Source organism: Alnus glutinosa, chromosome 1 (genome assembly GCF_958979055.1).
Source record: "Alnus glutinosa chromosome 1, dhAlnGlut1.1, whole genome shotgun sequence".
In the NCBI taxonomy this organism is placed as follows: domain Eukaryota; kingdom Viridiplantae; phylum Streptophyta; class Magnoliopsida; order Fagales; family Betulaceae; genus Alnus; species Alnus glutinosa.
In genome coordinates this window covers 45,241,982-45,257,763 of record NC_084886.1, presented here as the reverse complement: position 1 = coordinate 45,257,763, position 15,782 = coordinate 45,241,982, and the positions used below count along the sequence as shown (strand labels likewise).

At 37.0% G+C, this 15,782-nt stretch overlaps 2 protein-coding genes and 1 long non-coding RNA gene across 4 annotated transcripts; all 3 read right to left on the bottom strand.

The window, feature by feature from the left end:
* Positions 1-1,306: 1,306 nt before the first annotated feature.
* LOC133852341 (CAX-interacting protein 4) lies at positions 1,307-4,296 on the bottom strand. Of its 2 annotated transcripts, none has more exons than XM_062289084.1 (3): positions 4,137-4,296; positions 3,637-3,721; positions 1,307-2,539 (listed from the first exon to the last, which is right to left on the bottom strand). In XM_062289084.1, the coding sequence occupies exon 3, from the start codon at positions 2,478-2,480 to the stop codon at positions 1,488-1,490; it is 993 nt and encodes a 330-aa protein (XP_062145068.1). In that variant the 5' UTR covers positions 2,481-2,539; positions 3,637-3,721; positions 4,137-4,296; the 3' UTR covers positions 1,307-1,487. The 2 variants fall into 2 exon arrangements, with proteins under 2 accessions (XP_062145068.1, XP_062145076.1); XM_062289092.1 differs by having other exon boundaries at positions 1,307-2,505.
* A 1,602-nt stretch (positions 4,297-5,898) lies between these two features.
* LOC133852326 (protein EIN6 ENHANCER) lies at positions 5,899-11,710 on the bottom strand. Its single transcript, XM_062289071.1, has 4 exons — positions 11,572-11,710; positions 7,302-7,488; positions 6,880-6,947; positions 5,899-6,291 (listed from the first exon to the last, which is right to left on the bottom strand). Exons 2-4 carry the CDS (start codon positions 7,474-7,476, stop codon positions 6,160-6,162), a joined length of 375 nt encoding a protein of 124 aa, XP_062145055.1. The 5' UTR covers positions 7,477-7,488; positions 11,572-11,710; the 3' UTR covers positions 5,899-6,159.
* A 90-nt stretch (positions 11,711-11,800) lies between these two features.
* LOC133852333 (uncharacterized) lies at positions 11,801-14,649 on the bottom strand. The gene is made up of 3 exons (XR_009895917.1): positions 14,523-14,649; positions 14,206-14,411; positions 11,801-13,057 (listed from the first exon to the last, which is right to left on the bottom strand). It is a non-coding gene; the product is annotated as an uncharacterized LOC133852333 (long non-coding RNA).
* Positions 14,650-15,782: the final 1,133 nt, after the last annotated feature.

Sequence of the window (15,782 nt, the reverse complement as noted above, 5' to 3'; positions counted from 1 at the left end):
TTGGTGTACAACAATCACTCCCCTTCTATACTATTCTGGCTCATTCATGATATCACAGCCTTCCCTAAAGTGTAAAAGCATTCGCAATGAACTCTAGGTTAGGAGGAGATGTGCGGTAGAGTGTGATTTGTGAATGGTTAGGGAGAAGGAAGATGAAGGCTATGAAGGGTTTGGGAGGAAGAAAGATGAAAGAGCAGCTCTTGAGAATTGAGAAGATGAATGACATGCGTGATTGTTGGCGTGCGTGATAGCTGACAGTAATGCAAAGTAAAAGCGAGTTGAACGGTGAGTATTGAAAATGTAAATCTAATTGATAAGGTGTTGTTGAGGTGGAGCGTGGGTCAAACTTGGAAATCATCCAAAATTCCACTTGAATCTTGCTGCTCATTACGCTAATACTACGTAGTCTTATCTTGTCTCCACCTTATCACCAACTACAACACAGCCAGTTATCTTCCACTCAATCCCTTCATTTTCATCTTCAATTCTAACTCTTAGACAGCCAGTCACAGCCTTATCTACGTCTTCCCAATAAATAGACCGATAGACTTGTAGACAATCAGTCACAGCCTTATATACGGCTAGTTCGGCTTAGTTTAGTCAATTAGGTAGCGGTTCAGTTCAATCAATTATTTGGCAAAAAAAAAAACTTTAACTAACCGAACCGACTTTGGTATAGATTTTTTATGCCAACTAACCGACCATCGAAACTAAGGTGGTAGGCAATCAATGACAATTTAATGGTGGTCAATAGGCAATAGTCAGATATTTTGCCCACCCCGACTTACTAGAACCTGGTTGATAAAAGAAGCCGACTACCAAGTGATTGGGCTGGTCAATGGTCGAGAGCACTAGTTTAACAATGCCAAATTCACACATCTAAAGAGTAGAAAGACGATGCCAAAAGGAATTCCGAACCCTCAAATAGAGCCCTTTTTGGAGTAGGACAAGGCAAGTCATTTTCGGCCCCATCGTACGATGCAAGATAAGCATAAACCCTAGCCCACTCATTGAAGGACAAGTAACGATCTCCCCCCATTTAGAATCAACGTACAAGACCAGAAGACGAACTAATGCTGATGGCACTTGGCACTATAGAAGCTAGAGATTGGGTGTCACCGAACTCAAAAGGACCAGTAACCAACCATATGAAGGACGGTGCCATACTGCCATTAGTCAAGTCACAGGAGATCGTGCCCAATCAACATGGAAGCTAAAACTAAAACATCAGGTATCCATATCACCTGTAGACCAAGCAAAACGAGAGGCAATTGTAGAAAAAACACAAAGATCAAACAGGAACAGATTTGTTAAAAATAGGTTAGGCATCTTGAATTACTAATCAAGTTCAAACGAGAGAAATTTCACCACAAATAACAGGCAGTTGCTGTCTGCTTTAAAATACCACAAAATCTGCCAAATCAAACACAAAGCAAAGCAATGATAACAGCGTGGTAAATTGATCAACCCCGATATCAGAAATCTCCCTATTTGTCACCATCATGAGCAGCATTATCAATCTCAATCTTGCCCAAATCCTCATTCTTTCCATTAGGCTCTGATTTGGGTGAATGATTTTTACCCTCATCTGAGTTATGGCAGATCCGATGTTTGTGGTGGTGGCCTTGGTGGTCACAAACCTTGTGCCTTGCTCTTCTACCCGCGTGTTCATGGTTGTCATCTGACAACTTTCCGATAGATTCACTCCTTCGGTGGCATCTGGGGCCACTTGAATCAGATGACTTTGAGTCCACACTATGTGATCGTCTATGACGTTTATGGTGCTTTGCATGGTTTCTTCTCCCAAAGGCACCGTTTACCTCATCACCTGAAGAATCTGAAGCACTACACTCAGGCTGGCGATGACGTTTGTGGTGCTTTGCATGACTTCTCCTACGACTTATGTCATCATCCTTCTCACTAGAAGAATCTGAAACATTAGATTCCAATCGCCTGTGGTGCTTGTGGCGCTTCGAATGCCCTCTCCTCTTGATTGCCTCCCATTCATCATCACTTGAACCATCAGCACTAGAATCTGATCTCAAATCATGATGCCTGTGCCGTTTGTGGTTTCGTTTCTTTCTCTTCCTATCTTCATCAGAGCCACTCCCACATTCATCAAAGCTATCATCATTTGAGCTAGAGAATTGTCTCTTTGGCTTTCGCTTGGATTTCTTATCCTTCCTCTTTTCATTGTCACCACCTGAGTCAGAGTGGGCATGCTTCCTGTGCCTCTTGTGGGTTCTTTTATTTGACTTTCTTCCCCCATCACTGCTGCCACTATCACTGTCACCATCAGAATCAGACATAGATCTTCTTTTATGCTTTGCAGCCTTCAGCTTCCTCTCTTTGGCATCTGCATCAGCCTTTGCCTTGACAGCAGCTTCTAGCTTCTTCTCCCATTTCAAAGGGGCTTCTTTCTTCTCCAAAGCTCTCTTCTTTTTCTCTTCGACCAATTGGATGAACCTCTTGGCATCCATTCAGAAATAAAAACCAGCTCAATACCTGCATGTTGGTATGATGATGACCAGAAGTACATCTCAAAGAAGAGAAAAAACAATGTTAGTTCCTCCATCATCAAATCATAGGTTTTATAAAATAACAAATGCGTGTAACAAATAACAAAGCACTTCAGTATTCTTCTTAATCAGTTATACAAATAACATATTCAACTAATATGTAAATCAATGGTTGAGATAAAAGTTATTATGTTCAGATCCCTCTACGCTTGGATGGCTGTTCACAATAGTACTCTTTTTTCTAATTTCCCTAGAGTTTCTCGATTTGTGCTCTTCTTCCTCTTAGTTGGGTGTCTCACTTGTATACTTTTTGTGTACTTAGGTTGTGCCCCTCTCCGCTGTCTAATAAGATTGAATTACTTATCAAAAATATGACTAACCGTAAAACTGATAATGAACAGTGCATAAAACAAATACTACAACATATAATATTCTTTTTTAACAGGTTGACAAATTATACTTCCAGGATGTATTTTACATGATACACCCAGATAACAATGAATAGGATGACATAGAATGATATAACTTTCACACAAAACGCTATCTATGACAAATGAACCAGAATCATGCCATCAGATACAGCTCAACGGTTTCAATTGACCATAAAAACTACTGTACAAGAATCACTCTCCAAACTGAAAACTCCACACAATATGCTGCTTTCCACACATCATATACTACATGAAGAAAATTAACATTAACTGCCGATGGGAACCTTGATAATTGCTAGGTCTGGGGGAGTCTACCTCTAGCCTTCTTGCATCCACCATCATGAGTATTTCCATCTCTTGCACTCACATACCGAGTATTTCATTTCTAAATTCTTGAAAAAAACCAAGCCCCATACAAAGAATGAATCACATAGAAAAGTCATCCAACAATTCTCGAGTGTAACTTCAAATTATTATATACTTTTAAAATACAGACCAAAATAAATTGAAAATAATATGCTACTCCGTGCCCAATGAGTTACCATATAAACTCAAAGCATAATATGCACCAGTTTCTGTCCAAAATGTTATGTGCATATAACCCAATGATAAGATCAAACAAAACAGAACAATCTTAATTAACAAAAAAGGACCAAAAGCAAACAAATTTGATTCGGCTTTCTTACCTTATGTGCAGAAGAGCACAACCCAAAACCACGATCTACTCGGAAGTCCAAAACTTAAAGCCTTATTCCAAACTACACCACAAATCTGCAAAAGGAAAAAAAAAAAATAAAGACAGTTAGGTCAGGCAACACGTCCACAATCATAATCTGAAGTACTGGAAAAACTCGAATCATTAAAACCCCAACAAAAACAGAAAAATCGCTACCCTGTTCGGATGCCAAGAAAACTAACAGGAAGAAAATAAAAAAGAACCCAACAAAGCTCAAACTGAGCAAATATTACTTTTTCCATAACCAAAGTCGAGATCTTCTGCTTCTTTCAGACCCCTATATATATATATATATATATATATATATTCAAGAAGATAACCACCAATTTAACAAAGTAAAACCTAGACCTTCAGATCAACAAATTCCGGAGACACTATTAACAACAATAATAATAACAATAACAACACACAATTACTGAGAAAGGCGTGCCGAGGATCAAAATCTCGTACCTGATTCGGAGAATAAAGCGAAGAAGGCGGAGATCGGAGAAAAGTAGTTGGCTTGCTTTTGGCTTCCGCTAGGGCTTGACTTTCCCCAATCCTCCGCTTCCTTCCGGAAATTTCTTCTGTCTCGTGATTGGGTGTATATAATCTATATATAGACGAACGAGCACGGGAAAACTCTTGTCTTTTTTTTTTTCGGTAAAAGGTCGGTGCACTCGAATTGGGCCTGGGCCTGGTAGCCGTCAGCCGACTTAGTTGACGATGTTAAATGAAGTAAAAATATAGAATAGTAATTCGTTTTTCATTCTAAAATAAAGAACAGAATTTTTTTTTTTAAAAATAAATAAATAAAGAATTAAAAGAGAAGAATGAGCTATGAGATACAAATCATACAATTCATCTCAATGATTAAAAATAACGAGTAATTCTAAAAGTTTTTTGTGTCATTTAAAAATAGTATCACTTTTAAAATGATTAAATTTAATAGTGATTTATTATAAATTAAATGATGATTTTAAAAGTCACATTATTTTTAAAAAGACATAATAGAGACATTAAAAAGACTTTTAACATTACTCTAAAATAAGGGTTTTATAAATAATCCTCTAATCGTAAATAATTTTCAATTTTTCTTTTAATGATTTTGATGAGTGGGTTTAGTTACGATATTTTTTTACCCATATGAAACTCGCCTGAGTTCTTTGTTGTTGAGGAGAACTTCCCTATACTCAAGAGTATTGCTGGGCTTCACACTGTTGATCCGGCCTTGTCACGTCTATCACTTTTTTCATTAAAAAAAAGAAAAGAAAAGAAAAGAAAGGGTGAGATATTTTTCGTCAAAAAAGTAATGTCATTCTTCACAATCAGATTATATATCGGCTGATTTAACGTTGTTTAAGTGACTTATATGTCAGCCACTAAGAAAAATAGAAGTATTAGCTGCTTAAAATACATAACATTAATCAGGTGACATGAGATGAGTGAAGAGTATGTTACTCCTTATCAGTGGCGAAGGACATTACCTCTTATTCTGTTTAAGCCCCAACTCTCTGACAAGGCAATCAAAACTTGCATTGAATTTTTTGCGAAAGTGGTCAATTTCTCAATACCAATAAAGAAGAAGACAAAGACGACAGTGGAGACGATGAAGCCATAACTAATCTCAATTGAGTAGGCAATTTATAAATAAGAAACCCATAGTAAGGAAACATTGTAGTAATGTCTTCCTGTTAGAGATATCAATTTGACTATGTATTACTTTTGAATTTAATCAATTTCAAAGCTGAGAGAGCCACAACGAGTGATTAGTAAAATGGGATCTATCATCAATTAAAGCTACATTTGAATGTTCGAGTCTTATTGTCCATAACTTTACTCTCCATGATATTTGTTAGAGTATGATATGAATTAAAGTTCATAGGCCATTCTACTTGCTCTGTTTTTCTATTAAGCCCCCACTTATAATTAATAAACTTTATTTCAACAATAATTTGTTTGAAGATGTTTGCTTGTACCCAAAAGAGAAAAACTTATAATGGTTAAACTTTTTTTTCTTTTGTTGGTTACAAGAACCCTACTACTATAACAGGACAAATTATGGCAGTGAAACAAATAATTACAAGATAACTTATAATCTGTTCTAATTTTGATCCATAATGTATTTTCAAGTTGCAAAAGGAATTATAACATAGGTCGATAAGAACAAGCTGAAGATGGAAACACAAATTTATAATACACAATAAGCATACCATGACATAGACAGGAGATGTGCATGAAGAGCCTTTTTCTATTGAGCTGAAAGAAGGAAAACAATCAAAACAAGAATCGATTACCCAGACAGTTTATAATCTAAGCAAATAATCGATTCCAATCTTTTGTCCTTCGATACAAATTACAGCAAGCAGATCAAGGGTATCCTAAAACAATATAACTTCTGAAAACTTCCCTCTATATTCCACAATATTAAGTTTTGGATGGAAAGAAAAAAAAATAACCGAAAAACATGATGCTGTCTCCTGAAAAGTCCAAGTTACTTGAGAACCACTGCTGCGTTTCTCAGAGCCAGATACCTTTGCACATACTCATTAGGAAGTGATCTTACGAGCTTAAAAACATCGGCATTCGCATATCGAAGATTGGTCCTGGGATCATAGTAAGGTGCCTGCATAATACACAAGAGTAATTACTTCCTGCACAGAACAAAAGAAGGTAATATACCAAAGTGAAAAATGAAATTCAGGCACTGATGGATTTCGACATCAATTCGTCGATTCAAATGGCAGTTGCTATTAATCTACTCCTACTGTCAATGCATCCGAATAAAGTCTATCGGCAACATGAATGCTATAACTGTTACTGCCTGTAGAATAATAAAAAACATATAAAGGACCGGAGGGGTAAGAGCTTAATTTGTAACTGATCCAAGTTAACTCAGCGACCTAAAATGCAGAGTACCAGCTTAGGGAAAATCAGAATGTGGAAGAACAATAATCCCTAGTCCTATGAATTCCAGCTTTAAAGAAAGACCTAAAACAAAATGAGTGGGGAGGGGCAAGAGGTTCTACTCTAATCATTGATTAAAATTAGAGAGACCTAATAGAATGGAACTGAGTTCGGTAGAAGAAAAAAAAATAACAGCCAGATCCAATCAACCATATAGATGAGTCTAGCCTAAAACAGTGGGGTCTAAATAAATAGTCACGTGGAAGATACCTATAAATCAACTCGTCTTATCAAGAGAGCCACATACCTCATTTCCTGTTATATCGCAGATTCTCTTGCATGGATGCATAGAAGGTGGTGACTCAATATTAACATCTGAAGAAAAGGTGGCAACAAGGGGTCAAAACTCATAAGTGACAACTAGGAGGAAACCTTCATGCAATGCGTGAACTAAGCTCTAAATTTTTTTCCCACCTTCATTTTTGTTAAATCTGCTAAAACAAATTAACGAATCCCATACTCTTTCCATCTCTTCTCTGGTAAGAAATTCATGCACCATTTAACCGATCACAGGCAATTTCAGTCAATCAGTTTAGCAGTTATAATCAACACTCAACACAATTTTTACTTCCACTTCACAACATTCTCAAAATTATTTATGGTAACTAATAAAATGATTTTGTTTCTGTATATAAAAGAAAGTCGATAAAAGGGGTTCTGAGTACTGACAAGTGGGTTCATCAGGAGGGTAATTCTGGTAATTCTCAGCCTGAAGGATCTGCTTGAGATGTTTCCAGTGCCTGCCTCTGGATTGGCCTTTTGGGTACTTCTCGTACATTTGAATTCGCTTGAAACTGAGGTGGGTTGGCAACACAAGCTCTGCGTTCACCACTTCCGGCTCCATCTTCTTCTTCTTCTGCATATAAACAAAACCGAACCACACAAATAAGTTTCCACATGAAAATAGAATAAGCAGTGTCTATTCTTTGAAAGAATGGGCAAAATTATTCTGTAACATTTGTTTGGGCAAAGTAGCGCACCTAAGAAATCCTAACCATTAGGAAAAGGGAAGAGAGGAAGGCGGGATATTCCCACTAGACACGAAGCATTTCATGGGAATTTTATGTAACAAAAATGGCCCTGAAAGGTTAGGGCTTTTCCTTGTCACTGATACCAAGGCAGAGAGAGAGAGAGAGAGAGAGAGAGAGGAAATGAGACTGCATAGATTAGAAGAGAAAAACAGGAACACAGATCTTGAGTAAAATGGAGGCCAATTGAGAATCAACGAGAACTTAGCCCGAGTCTCAGACGTCGATAAAATCTTTGCCAAATATAACCGGTACAGTACGCATATGTGAGAGACAGAGAGAGCTAAAGGGAAAAGCAATACAACCGAAGGATAAGAAAATTTCGAAAAGGCATGAAATTTCACTGAAGGGGTCTGCTGGGCCGTGGGCGGAACAAGTGGCGGCGGAACAAGTGGCGGCGTCTCTTGACCGGTGGTTGTGGTGGAGCCTCGTTGAAGGGTTTGAGGAATGAAATTGGGGTGGGTGTGTGGGTTTGGGGGGGTCTATTCTGACGAAGATGCTACCCCAAATTTTTTTTTTTTTTAAGTGGTTAACGTGGGAAGTTGGTGTGAAAAGCTGATGGCCATCCACCATCATGAGTATTCCATCTCTTGCACTCATGCTGAGTATTTCATTTCCAAATTCTTGAAAAAGACTAAGTCACATACAAAGATTGAATCACATAGAAAAGCCCAACAATTCTTGAGTGTAACGTCAAATTATTATATCATTTTAAAATATACATTAAAATGAACTGAAAATAATATGCTACTCCATGCCCCATGATTTACCATAAACTCAAAGCATAATATACACAAGTTTCTGTCCAAAATGTTCCATGCATATAACCCAATTACAAGATCAAACAAAACAGATACGACGTGTCACTATATCACATGTGGTAATTGTGGTTTTTAAGCTACGTTAAATGCCGGAAATGTTAAAAAATTACCAAATCAAATTTTTACCCAAACTGAAACAAAAACAAGATTAAACCCAAATCGATTGAAACCCATTTATCCCCAAATCAACTCTTTCCCACCATTAGCTCCTTGGGGCTATCCATTTGGCTGCGAGGTCTTGATTGCTTCATTCTGGAGGGTTTCATATTGTTATCGCATAGCAGAGAAAGAGCATCAGTAGAATGCAACACCTTATCAAACATCTCTGATAAGTCACTCTTCCGTATAAACCGTGGACTGCTTATTGCTCCTCCCTTCTATATCTGCATCTTCCCTCTCATGATTCTTTCTTCCCCTCGACCTATCTGTTGAACTCTCTCTCTCTCAGCCTTGTCTACCTCGTAATTACCCATAGGAAGGAACTTACTAGCTTCCTCTAATCCTCTCCTAAATTGCAACAGAAATTCACTGCTAGTAAAAAAGTTCCGAGTCAAAAGCTTCATCCCATCACCAAGCCGCTAAGGATCAGTTCTAGTGCTAGTGCTAGAACTATTTTTAGTACCAAAATTATTACCTGGAAAAACATTGTTAGGGCTCTCTGCGATGTGATTGACAGAGTGGTGATCCATCTTGATTGGGGGAAGGAGGGAATTTCTGATCGAAAACATCATAGAATGATTTCTCGGTGACTTGGAGACTTAAAGGGTCGAAAAACAGCAGGGCTTGTCCTCTGTGCTGTCTTCCATGAGTATTTGGCTTATGTACTTGAGAACCATTTTCGATAACTCACTATCGTTCGAGGACAAGTCTCCCCATGAACTAGTAGCCATAGAGGGCAAGCTCAAGCTATTACCAGCGGACAGAGTCATTGTGATCGATGGAGTGAAACTAGTGGGGCACAAATCAGGTTGAAGAGTTAACGTCCAGGGAGGGTACATAGAACTCGTGCTAGGGTTCAATCAATTTGGGATACAATCGATTTGGTCTTTTTTTTATTTTTTTTTATAAATAAATTTAGTCTCATTGAAAGTGTAAGGCGCCCCTAAGTACACTGAAAGTATACAAAAGAAAACGCCTAATTAGGAATAGAAAAACGAACAAGGAAATCAGCAAAGCTAATCGACAGTGGGGACAAAAAAGCCATTGCACAAAGATACAGCGTATAAAAAAACGAAGCTAAAATATCCTCCATGGAACTCTCAAAATCCTTGAGATATCTAAGATTTATTTCTTTCCAAACACACCAAAAAATGCAGATTGGCACCATCTTCCAAATCGCAACATTCCTCGGCCTTCCAGACTTCCACCAACATTCAAACAAGTCGATAACTCTTCTAGACATAACCCAAGACATACTAAAACGAAGAAAAATGTTATTCCACATAGCGGAAGCCACATCACAGTGAAGAAGAAGGTGGTCCACAGATTCTCCATCTCTCTTGCACAAGCAACATCTATCCACAATGATAATATGCCTCTTCCTGAGATTGTCCATAGTAAGGATCTTGCCTAGGGCTACTGACCACGCAAAAAAAGCCGCCCTCGAAAGAGCTTGAGTCCGCCACACACTCTTCAGGGAAGCATCTACCTTCAGAGCAATCCAAGGAGCTGAAGAAGGACTTGACCTTAAACAATCATTTCTTGGAAGAGACCCACTAGAGCCTATTTGCATGATCTCTACTCACCACGACTGAGTGCACCACCTGGAAGAAGGAAGCAAAGACACCCACTTCCTAATCATGCGCCTCTCTAACAAAGTTCACGTTCCACTGAGTAGAATCGTTCAAAACCTCCATATTATCCGAACCTAAGGCATTCGTCACCCGAGGAATACCAAAGAGACCAGGAAAAACTTCCTTCAAAACCGTATTCCCGCACCGCAAATTGTGCCAAAATTATGTCCTAACCCCATCCCCCACCTCAAATATAACAAAACCAGAGAAAGTCCCAAACCCTTCCTTGATGTTCTTCCACAACCCCACTCCAAAGGCACTTACAAGCTCAAAAGAGCATCACCCGTCCCACAAACTATGAAACTTGGAGTCCACCGCAACTCTCCACCAAGCATCTCTCTCAATTCCAAACCGCCATAACCATTTACCTAACAAAACGCAGTTGAACATCAACAAGTCCATAATACCCAGCCCCCTTCTTAAATTGGGGAACAAACATTTGACCAACTAACCAAGTGATATTTGAACTCTTCACCAATCTCACCCCATCTATTTGGTTTTAATCTTGTTTTTGTTTCAGTTTGGGTAAAAATTTAGTTCGGTAACTTTTAACATTTCCGGCATTTGACATGCTTAAAAACCACAAGTGCCACCTGTAATATAGTAACACGTCATAAGATATGCCGAGTTGGCTTAAATATGTGGCATTTGGGACATGTGTCGCGTTTTCAAGCATGTTGACGTGGATCTACATTAAAAAAGTGGACGAAACCTTGACGGAATGTGCAAGTTAGTATTTAGGTTTACAATAGGTATCACCTGTGATATTTTATGAAACCAAGGTAGCCATTTGATTTCAGCCCTAACCACATGTACTAAAAAAGTATTTAACCCAAAAATAAAAAAGAACACAACAAAGCTCAAACTGAGCAAAAATAGTAATTTCTCCAGAGCTGAAGTTGAGATCATCTATTTCTTTCAGTCCCCAATATAGATAAATAAATAAATATTTCTGTTTCGCTCTTTTCCTTTTTCCCTTTAACTTATTTTTTCAGCAACCAAACATCAAGTGGAACGAGAGACCTAATACACCTTTCTTTTTCACATTATGTTCCTCCAATCAACACACAAACCCTACAACAAATCAAGAGCGCCCCACAACCAAAATCCATACAAGCCAATATTGTTCAAGAAGATAACCACCAATTTAACAAAGTAAAACCTAGACGTTCACATGAACAAATTCCGGAGACACAATTATTATTATTATTATTATTTTTTAAAAAAAAGGGAAAAAATAAATAAATAAAACACACAAAATACTGAGAAAGGCATGCCGAGGATCGAAATCTCGTACCTGAATCAGAGAATAAGCGAAGAAGACGAAGATCGGAGAGAGGTGGTTGGCTTGCCTTTGGGCTTCAGCTAGGGCTCGACTTTCTCAAATCCTACGCCTCCTAGAAATTTCTTCCATCTCGTGATTGGGTGTATACAAACTACACAACACAAATTTGCAAAAAACACCATTCTTAATTATTAATTTTTAATAAATAAGAAACCAATCTCATTAAAAGCGTAAAGCGCCCCTTAATACACCGGGAGTATACAAAGGAAACACCTAATTAGAACGAGAAAAACGAGCAAGAAAGACATCAAAACTAAACGACAAAGGATGCACATAAGCCGTAGTCCAAATGTACAATGTAATGTAAGGTAAAACGAGGATAAAATCTCCTTCATTCTTAATTGTTAATTGTAGTGAAAGATTCTTAAAAATGTTTTGAGTGCGTACACTCAAACCTTTCTATCACTCTCTAGGTTAGCCAAATTAGGATCATTAAGAATTTGGGTAGGTAAGAGCACTCTCAATTGCTTATGCATTTTTATATGTAAAGTGGCTAACCAAAACCTACTTTATCTATTTTAGCTAATGGGTTTTAAAAGGCATCATACATCCAATTATCTATTATTCTCTATATTATCTAGATATGCTTCCTTTATTCTTTCTTTATTTCTTTATTAACGATCGTATTTTTCAACTGTCCTTTCTTTTCAAACGGTTGTTTTGTTAAAACTAGCATTTTTCTAAACAATAATTTTTTAACTGCCATTTATTCTCAAACGAATAGTAATGCAATGCTTGCGTACACAAATGCAAGAATATGAGAATAAAGACATCAAGTCCACCAAACACCACGAAAATCAGTTCATTGGAAAGTTCTCTGCAACATTCATTCAGAATATGAGAACAAAGACATGTATATAGTTTTTGGAGATGCACGCCTTCATGGACACATTCAACGTTGCATCCGGTTCATCCTCAGAACTGCACAAAGGGGGCAATGTCAGGAGTCCACTGCACAACCAAAAAGGCGCACAAGAACCACCCATATTGTCAACACTACCTGTTTGAATTTATCTGGAAAACTAAACCTACCTTAATCCCTCCCTAAGAATGAATATACACAATTTTGGATGAAACCAAAACACAAAGCTACTCTGGCAGCAGCAGTTTAACATCTTTCACTAACCAAACCCTGATATAAAACCAAATACATTAGCATTTATCGTATGCTTTGCACCATCACTAACAAGTGTACAAACAACCAACCAATTTTTGAAGGAGAGAACAATGACTACAGCAGCAGCCAAATGAAGGCAGAAGGCCCTCTTCGTCTCACAAAACCTCTGGGACATGATTGAAGATGGCTATGAAAAAACCACCACAGACGGGAAACTTTCATCTAGGACTCTGGGCATACCTAAAGGAATATAAGGAGAATGTAAAGATTGGGAATTTATGGCATCTGAACACAAAGCAACACATACTTTGTGTTCTCCACCTGAAACAGAGAACAACAATCCAGATTTGTGTATGAAAATCAAGAAAAAGAAACATATATTGGCAAATTAGAAAATAGACTTCCAACAAAATTGGACCATGTTCACATATTGGACCATGTTCACAAAATAACTATTTAGTCCACAAAATAGACTTTCAACAAAATACATCAAACACATGTAAAAACATTTAGTCAATCTCAAATGGTAATGACAGTACTTTTTTCAATGATTTCCATTTGACGTGAATGAAAATATTTAAGTACCTTCCCCTCAAACTTTACCTCAAAGTACTAGATTCCAGTGAAAAAAGAAGTGAGAAAATAGCTTAGAAAATAAAAAGAAAATCATAGTATGTTTACTGTGAAAACATATATAAATATAATACATCATCACCTGATCCATATAAAACATATAAAAAAAACACTCCAGCAGGTTAGAAAACCAAGCTGGAACCCAGTTGCTTTACAACAATAAAACAAATTAAATAAAATAAAATAAAAAAACACACACACACACAAAGCAAAACCAACGGCCCAACTAAACATTCTCAGCCAACCCCACAACAAAATAAATCCCTGCACCTACACACTTTGCAAAACAAAACAAAAACAAAACAAAAAACCCGAAAAATATACACATAGCAAACCAGCAACTCTTAGCAAAACAGAGCAAAGAAACCCACTGCCCATCTACGTGTGCAGCAACCCTTCAGCCATTCAAATCCATAACACTCAAAACCTTTCTACCCTTCTAATACAGTGTACATTCAGAAAGGTCTAACGTGGGAAGCTTTACACATTTTTCATCAAGCCTTCCACAATCTACCAAAAATTGACATCAATCAACAATGGGTATACCAAGCAGAGCTACTAAATTCATGGGTATCACTACAATTTCGAAATTTAAGCAAAAATACACATATTTCGGTTCTGTAGCAAGGGCAAGATAAAACAAAACAAAACAAAATCTAAGAGAGAGAGGGAGAGTAACGAGAAAGAGAGTATATGATGCGCATAAACAAAATCTGTAGAGGGAGATTAACAAAATCTGTAGCATGAACAATGACTCAAAAATTTGGTGCAAATCAAAAGACCCATGAAACACGAATCAAATTCCCCAAAAAAAAAAATAAGACGTTAATGCAAACCCTGAATTTCGTGGATGCAAGAGCCCAGAAAAATATGAATGAAAATGAAAAACTGATCTGTACGAAATTGCCTTTTGGTGGTGAAGAAGAAAAGCCCCAAAACAAATTGGACCCAAATCGATGACGCTTTCGTGAGTTAAACTGTTGAAACCCTTATTCTTATCAGCCAATCGCCCATCATCAAATCTCCCACAACTTCCACAATTCTTGAATCAAAACAGAGAAGAGAGAGACCAGAGAGAGAGAGTGAGAAAACAGGTCAGTAAACGAGAGAGAGAGAAAAAAAAAAAAAAAACGAGAGAGAGTGTGAAGGTTACCTTGAGCGCGACACAGAGAGAAAGGGAGACGCGGAGAGGCAGATGACAGAAAGAAGCGGGAGACGCCGAAGGAAAAAACGTCAACACTGTCATCCCCCTCTCTAATTTTTTTTTCACTTCTCCCGAAAAAAAAAAGGTTAAATCCAAAATATTATAATTTTTTCTTTTTTTCACATTTTATATCACATCAATTATCTTTTTATTAAAATAATTATACTATTAATCCTTGATATTAACCTAAATTACAAATCATTCTATATAATTGAAAAAGTTCATAAATAATCTTTGTAATAAATTATAATTACAAATCAATTCCTAAACACTTTTCCTTACACAAAATTAACAGATTCCGTTAGTCAGTCATCTCACACTCAATAGGAAGCCGACACGTGTTAATCACAATAAAAAATATAAATCTAATAAAAATATAAATAAATAAAATAAATACTAAAGGTGGCCAATGGGGGCGAAGGCCACCCCTACCCCCAGCTACAGGGGGTGGTCGCATCGCGCATCACCCTCGACCACGTCTGGGGGTGGCTAGGCCACCCCTAAAGGGGGATAGTCACCCTTTCAGTAATTTTTTTTTTTTAAAAAAAAAAAATAAATAAATTTTTGTTTTATTTATTTATATTTTTTTTTATTGTAATGAACACGTGTCGGCTTTTTATTGGGTGTGACGTGGCTGACTAACGAAATCTATTAACTTGGTGGATGGAAAACGTGTTCAGAAACTAATTTGTAATATTATAGTTTACCACAATAATTATCCATAAACTTTTTTGTACCGTAGGGAGTGATTTATAATTTAGGTCAACTTCATAAACCAGTGGTGTAATTATCCATTTTTATTACTATTCAAATAAATTTTTTCTTTTCACTTTTCTATAAAACAATTACAAACTTTGTTATACTTTATATCACATCAATAACTTCTTACTACTGTTCAATCAAAAATTTCACAACATAACTATTTACCAAACACATCCAAGGTTAAATAAGTTTTTTTCCGCTTGAGGTTTAAAAATTTTATTTTTTGTTCTCTGTGATTCATTTCGTATTGTAAATATTATCTCGTTTATAGTTAAAGACATAAATGAGTGTGTGAATGTGTGCGAAGAGTAGTAGCATTACCAAAAAAAAGAATAATGCTAAACTTACAACTCATTTATAATTCATTGAAGAAAATATATTTTAGCCCTATGAACTATTATCACATTTTCATTTATGTTTCTAACTTTAAAAAGTGATATTGGGGCT

Excerpts from the sequence above, each read along its gene's own strand:
- LOC133852341 (XM_062289084.1), bottom strand. The coding sequence starts at position 2,480 with ATGGATGCCAAGAGGTTCATCCAATTGGTCGAAGAGAAAAAGAAGAGA.
- LOC133852326 (XM_062289071.1), bottom strand. The coding sequence starts at position 7,476 with ATGGAGCCGGAAGTGGTGAACGCAGAGCTTGTGTTGCCAACCCACCTC. Across the intron at positions 6,948-7,301 it reads CCCTCCTGATGAACCCACTT|ATGTTAATATTGAGTCACCA; the intron begins GTCAGTACTCAG and ends CCTTTTCTTCAG. Across the intron at positions 6,292-6,879 it reads GCGATATAACAGGAAATGAG|GCACCTTACTATGATCCCAG; the intron begins GTATGTGGCTCT and ends TGTATTATGCAG.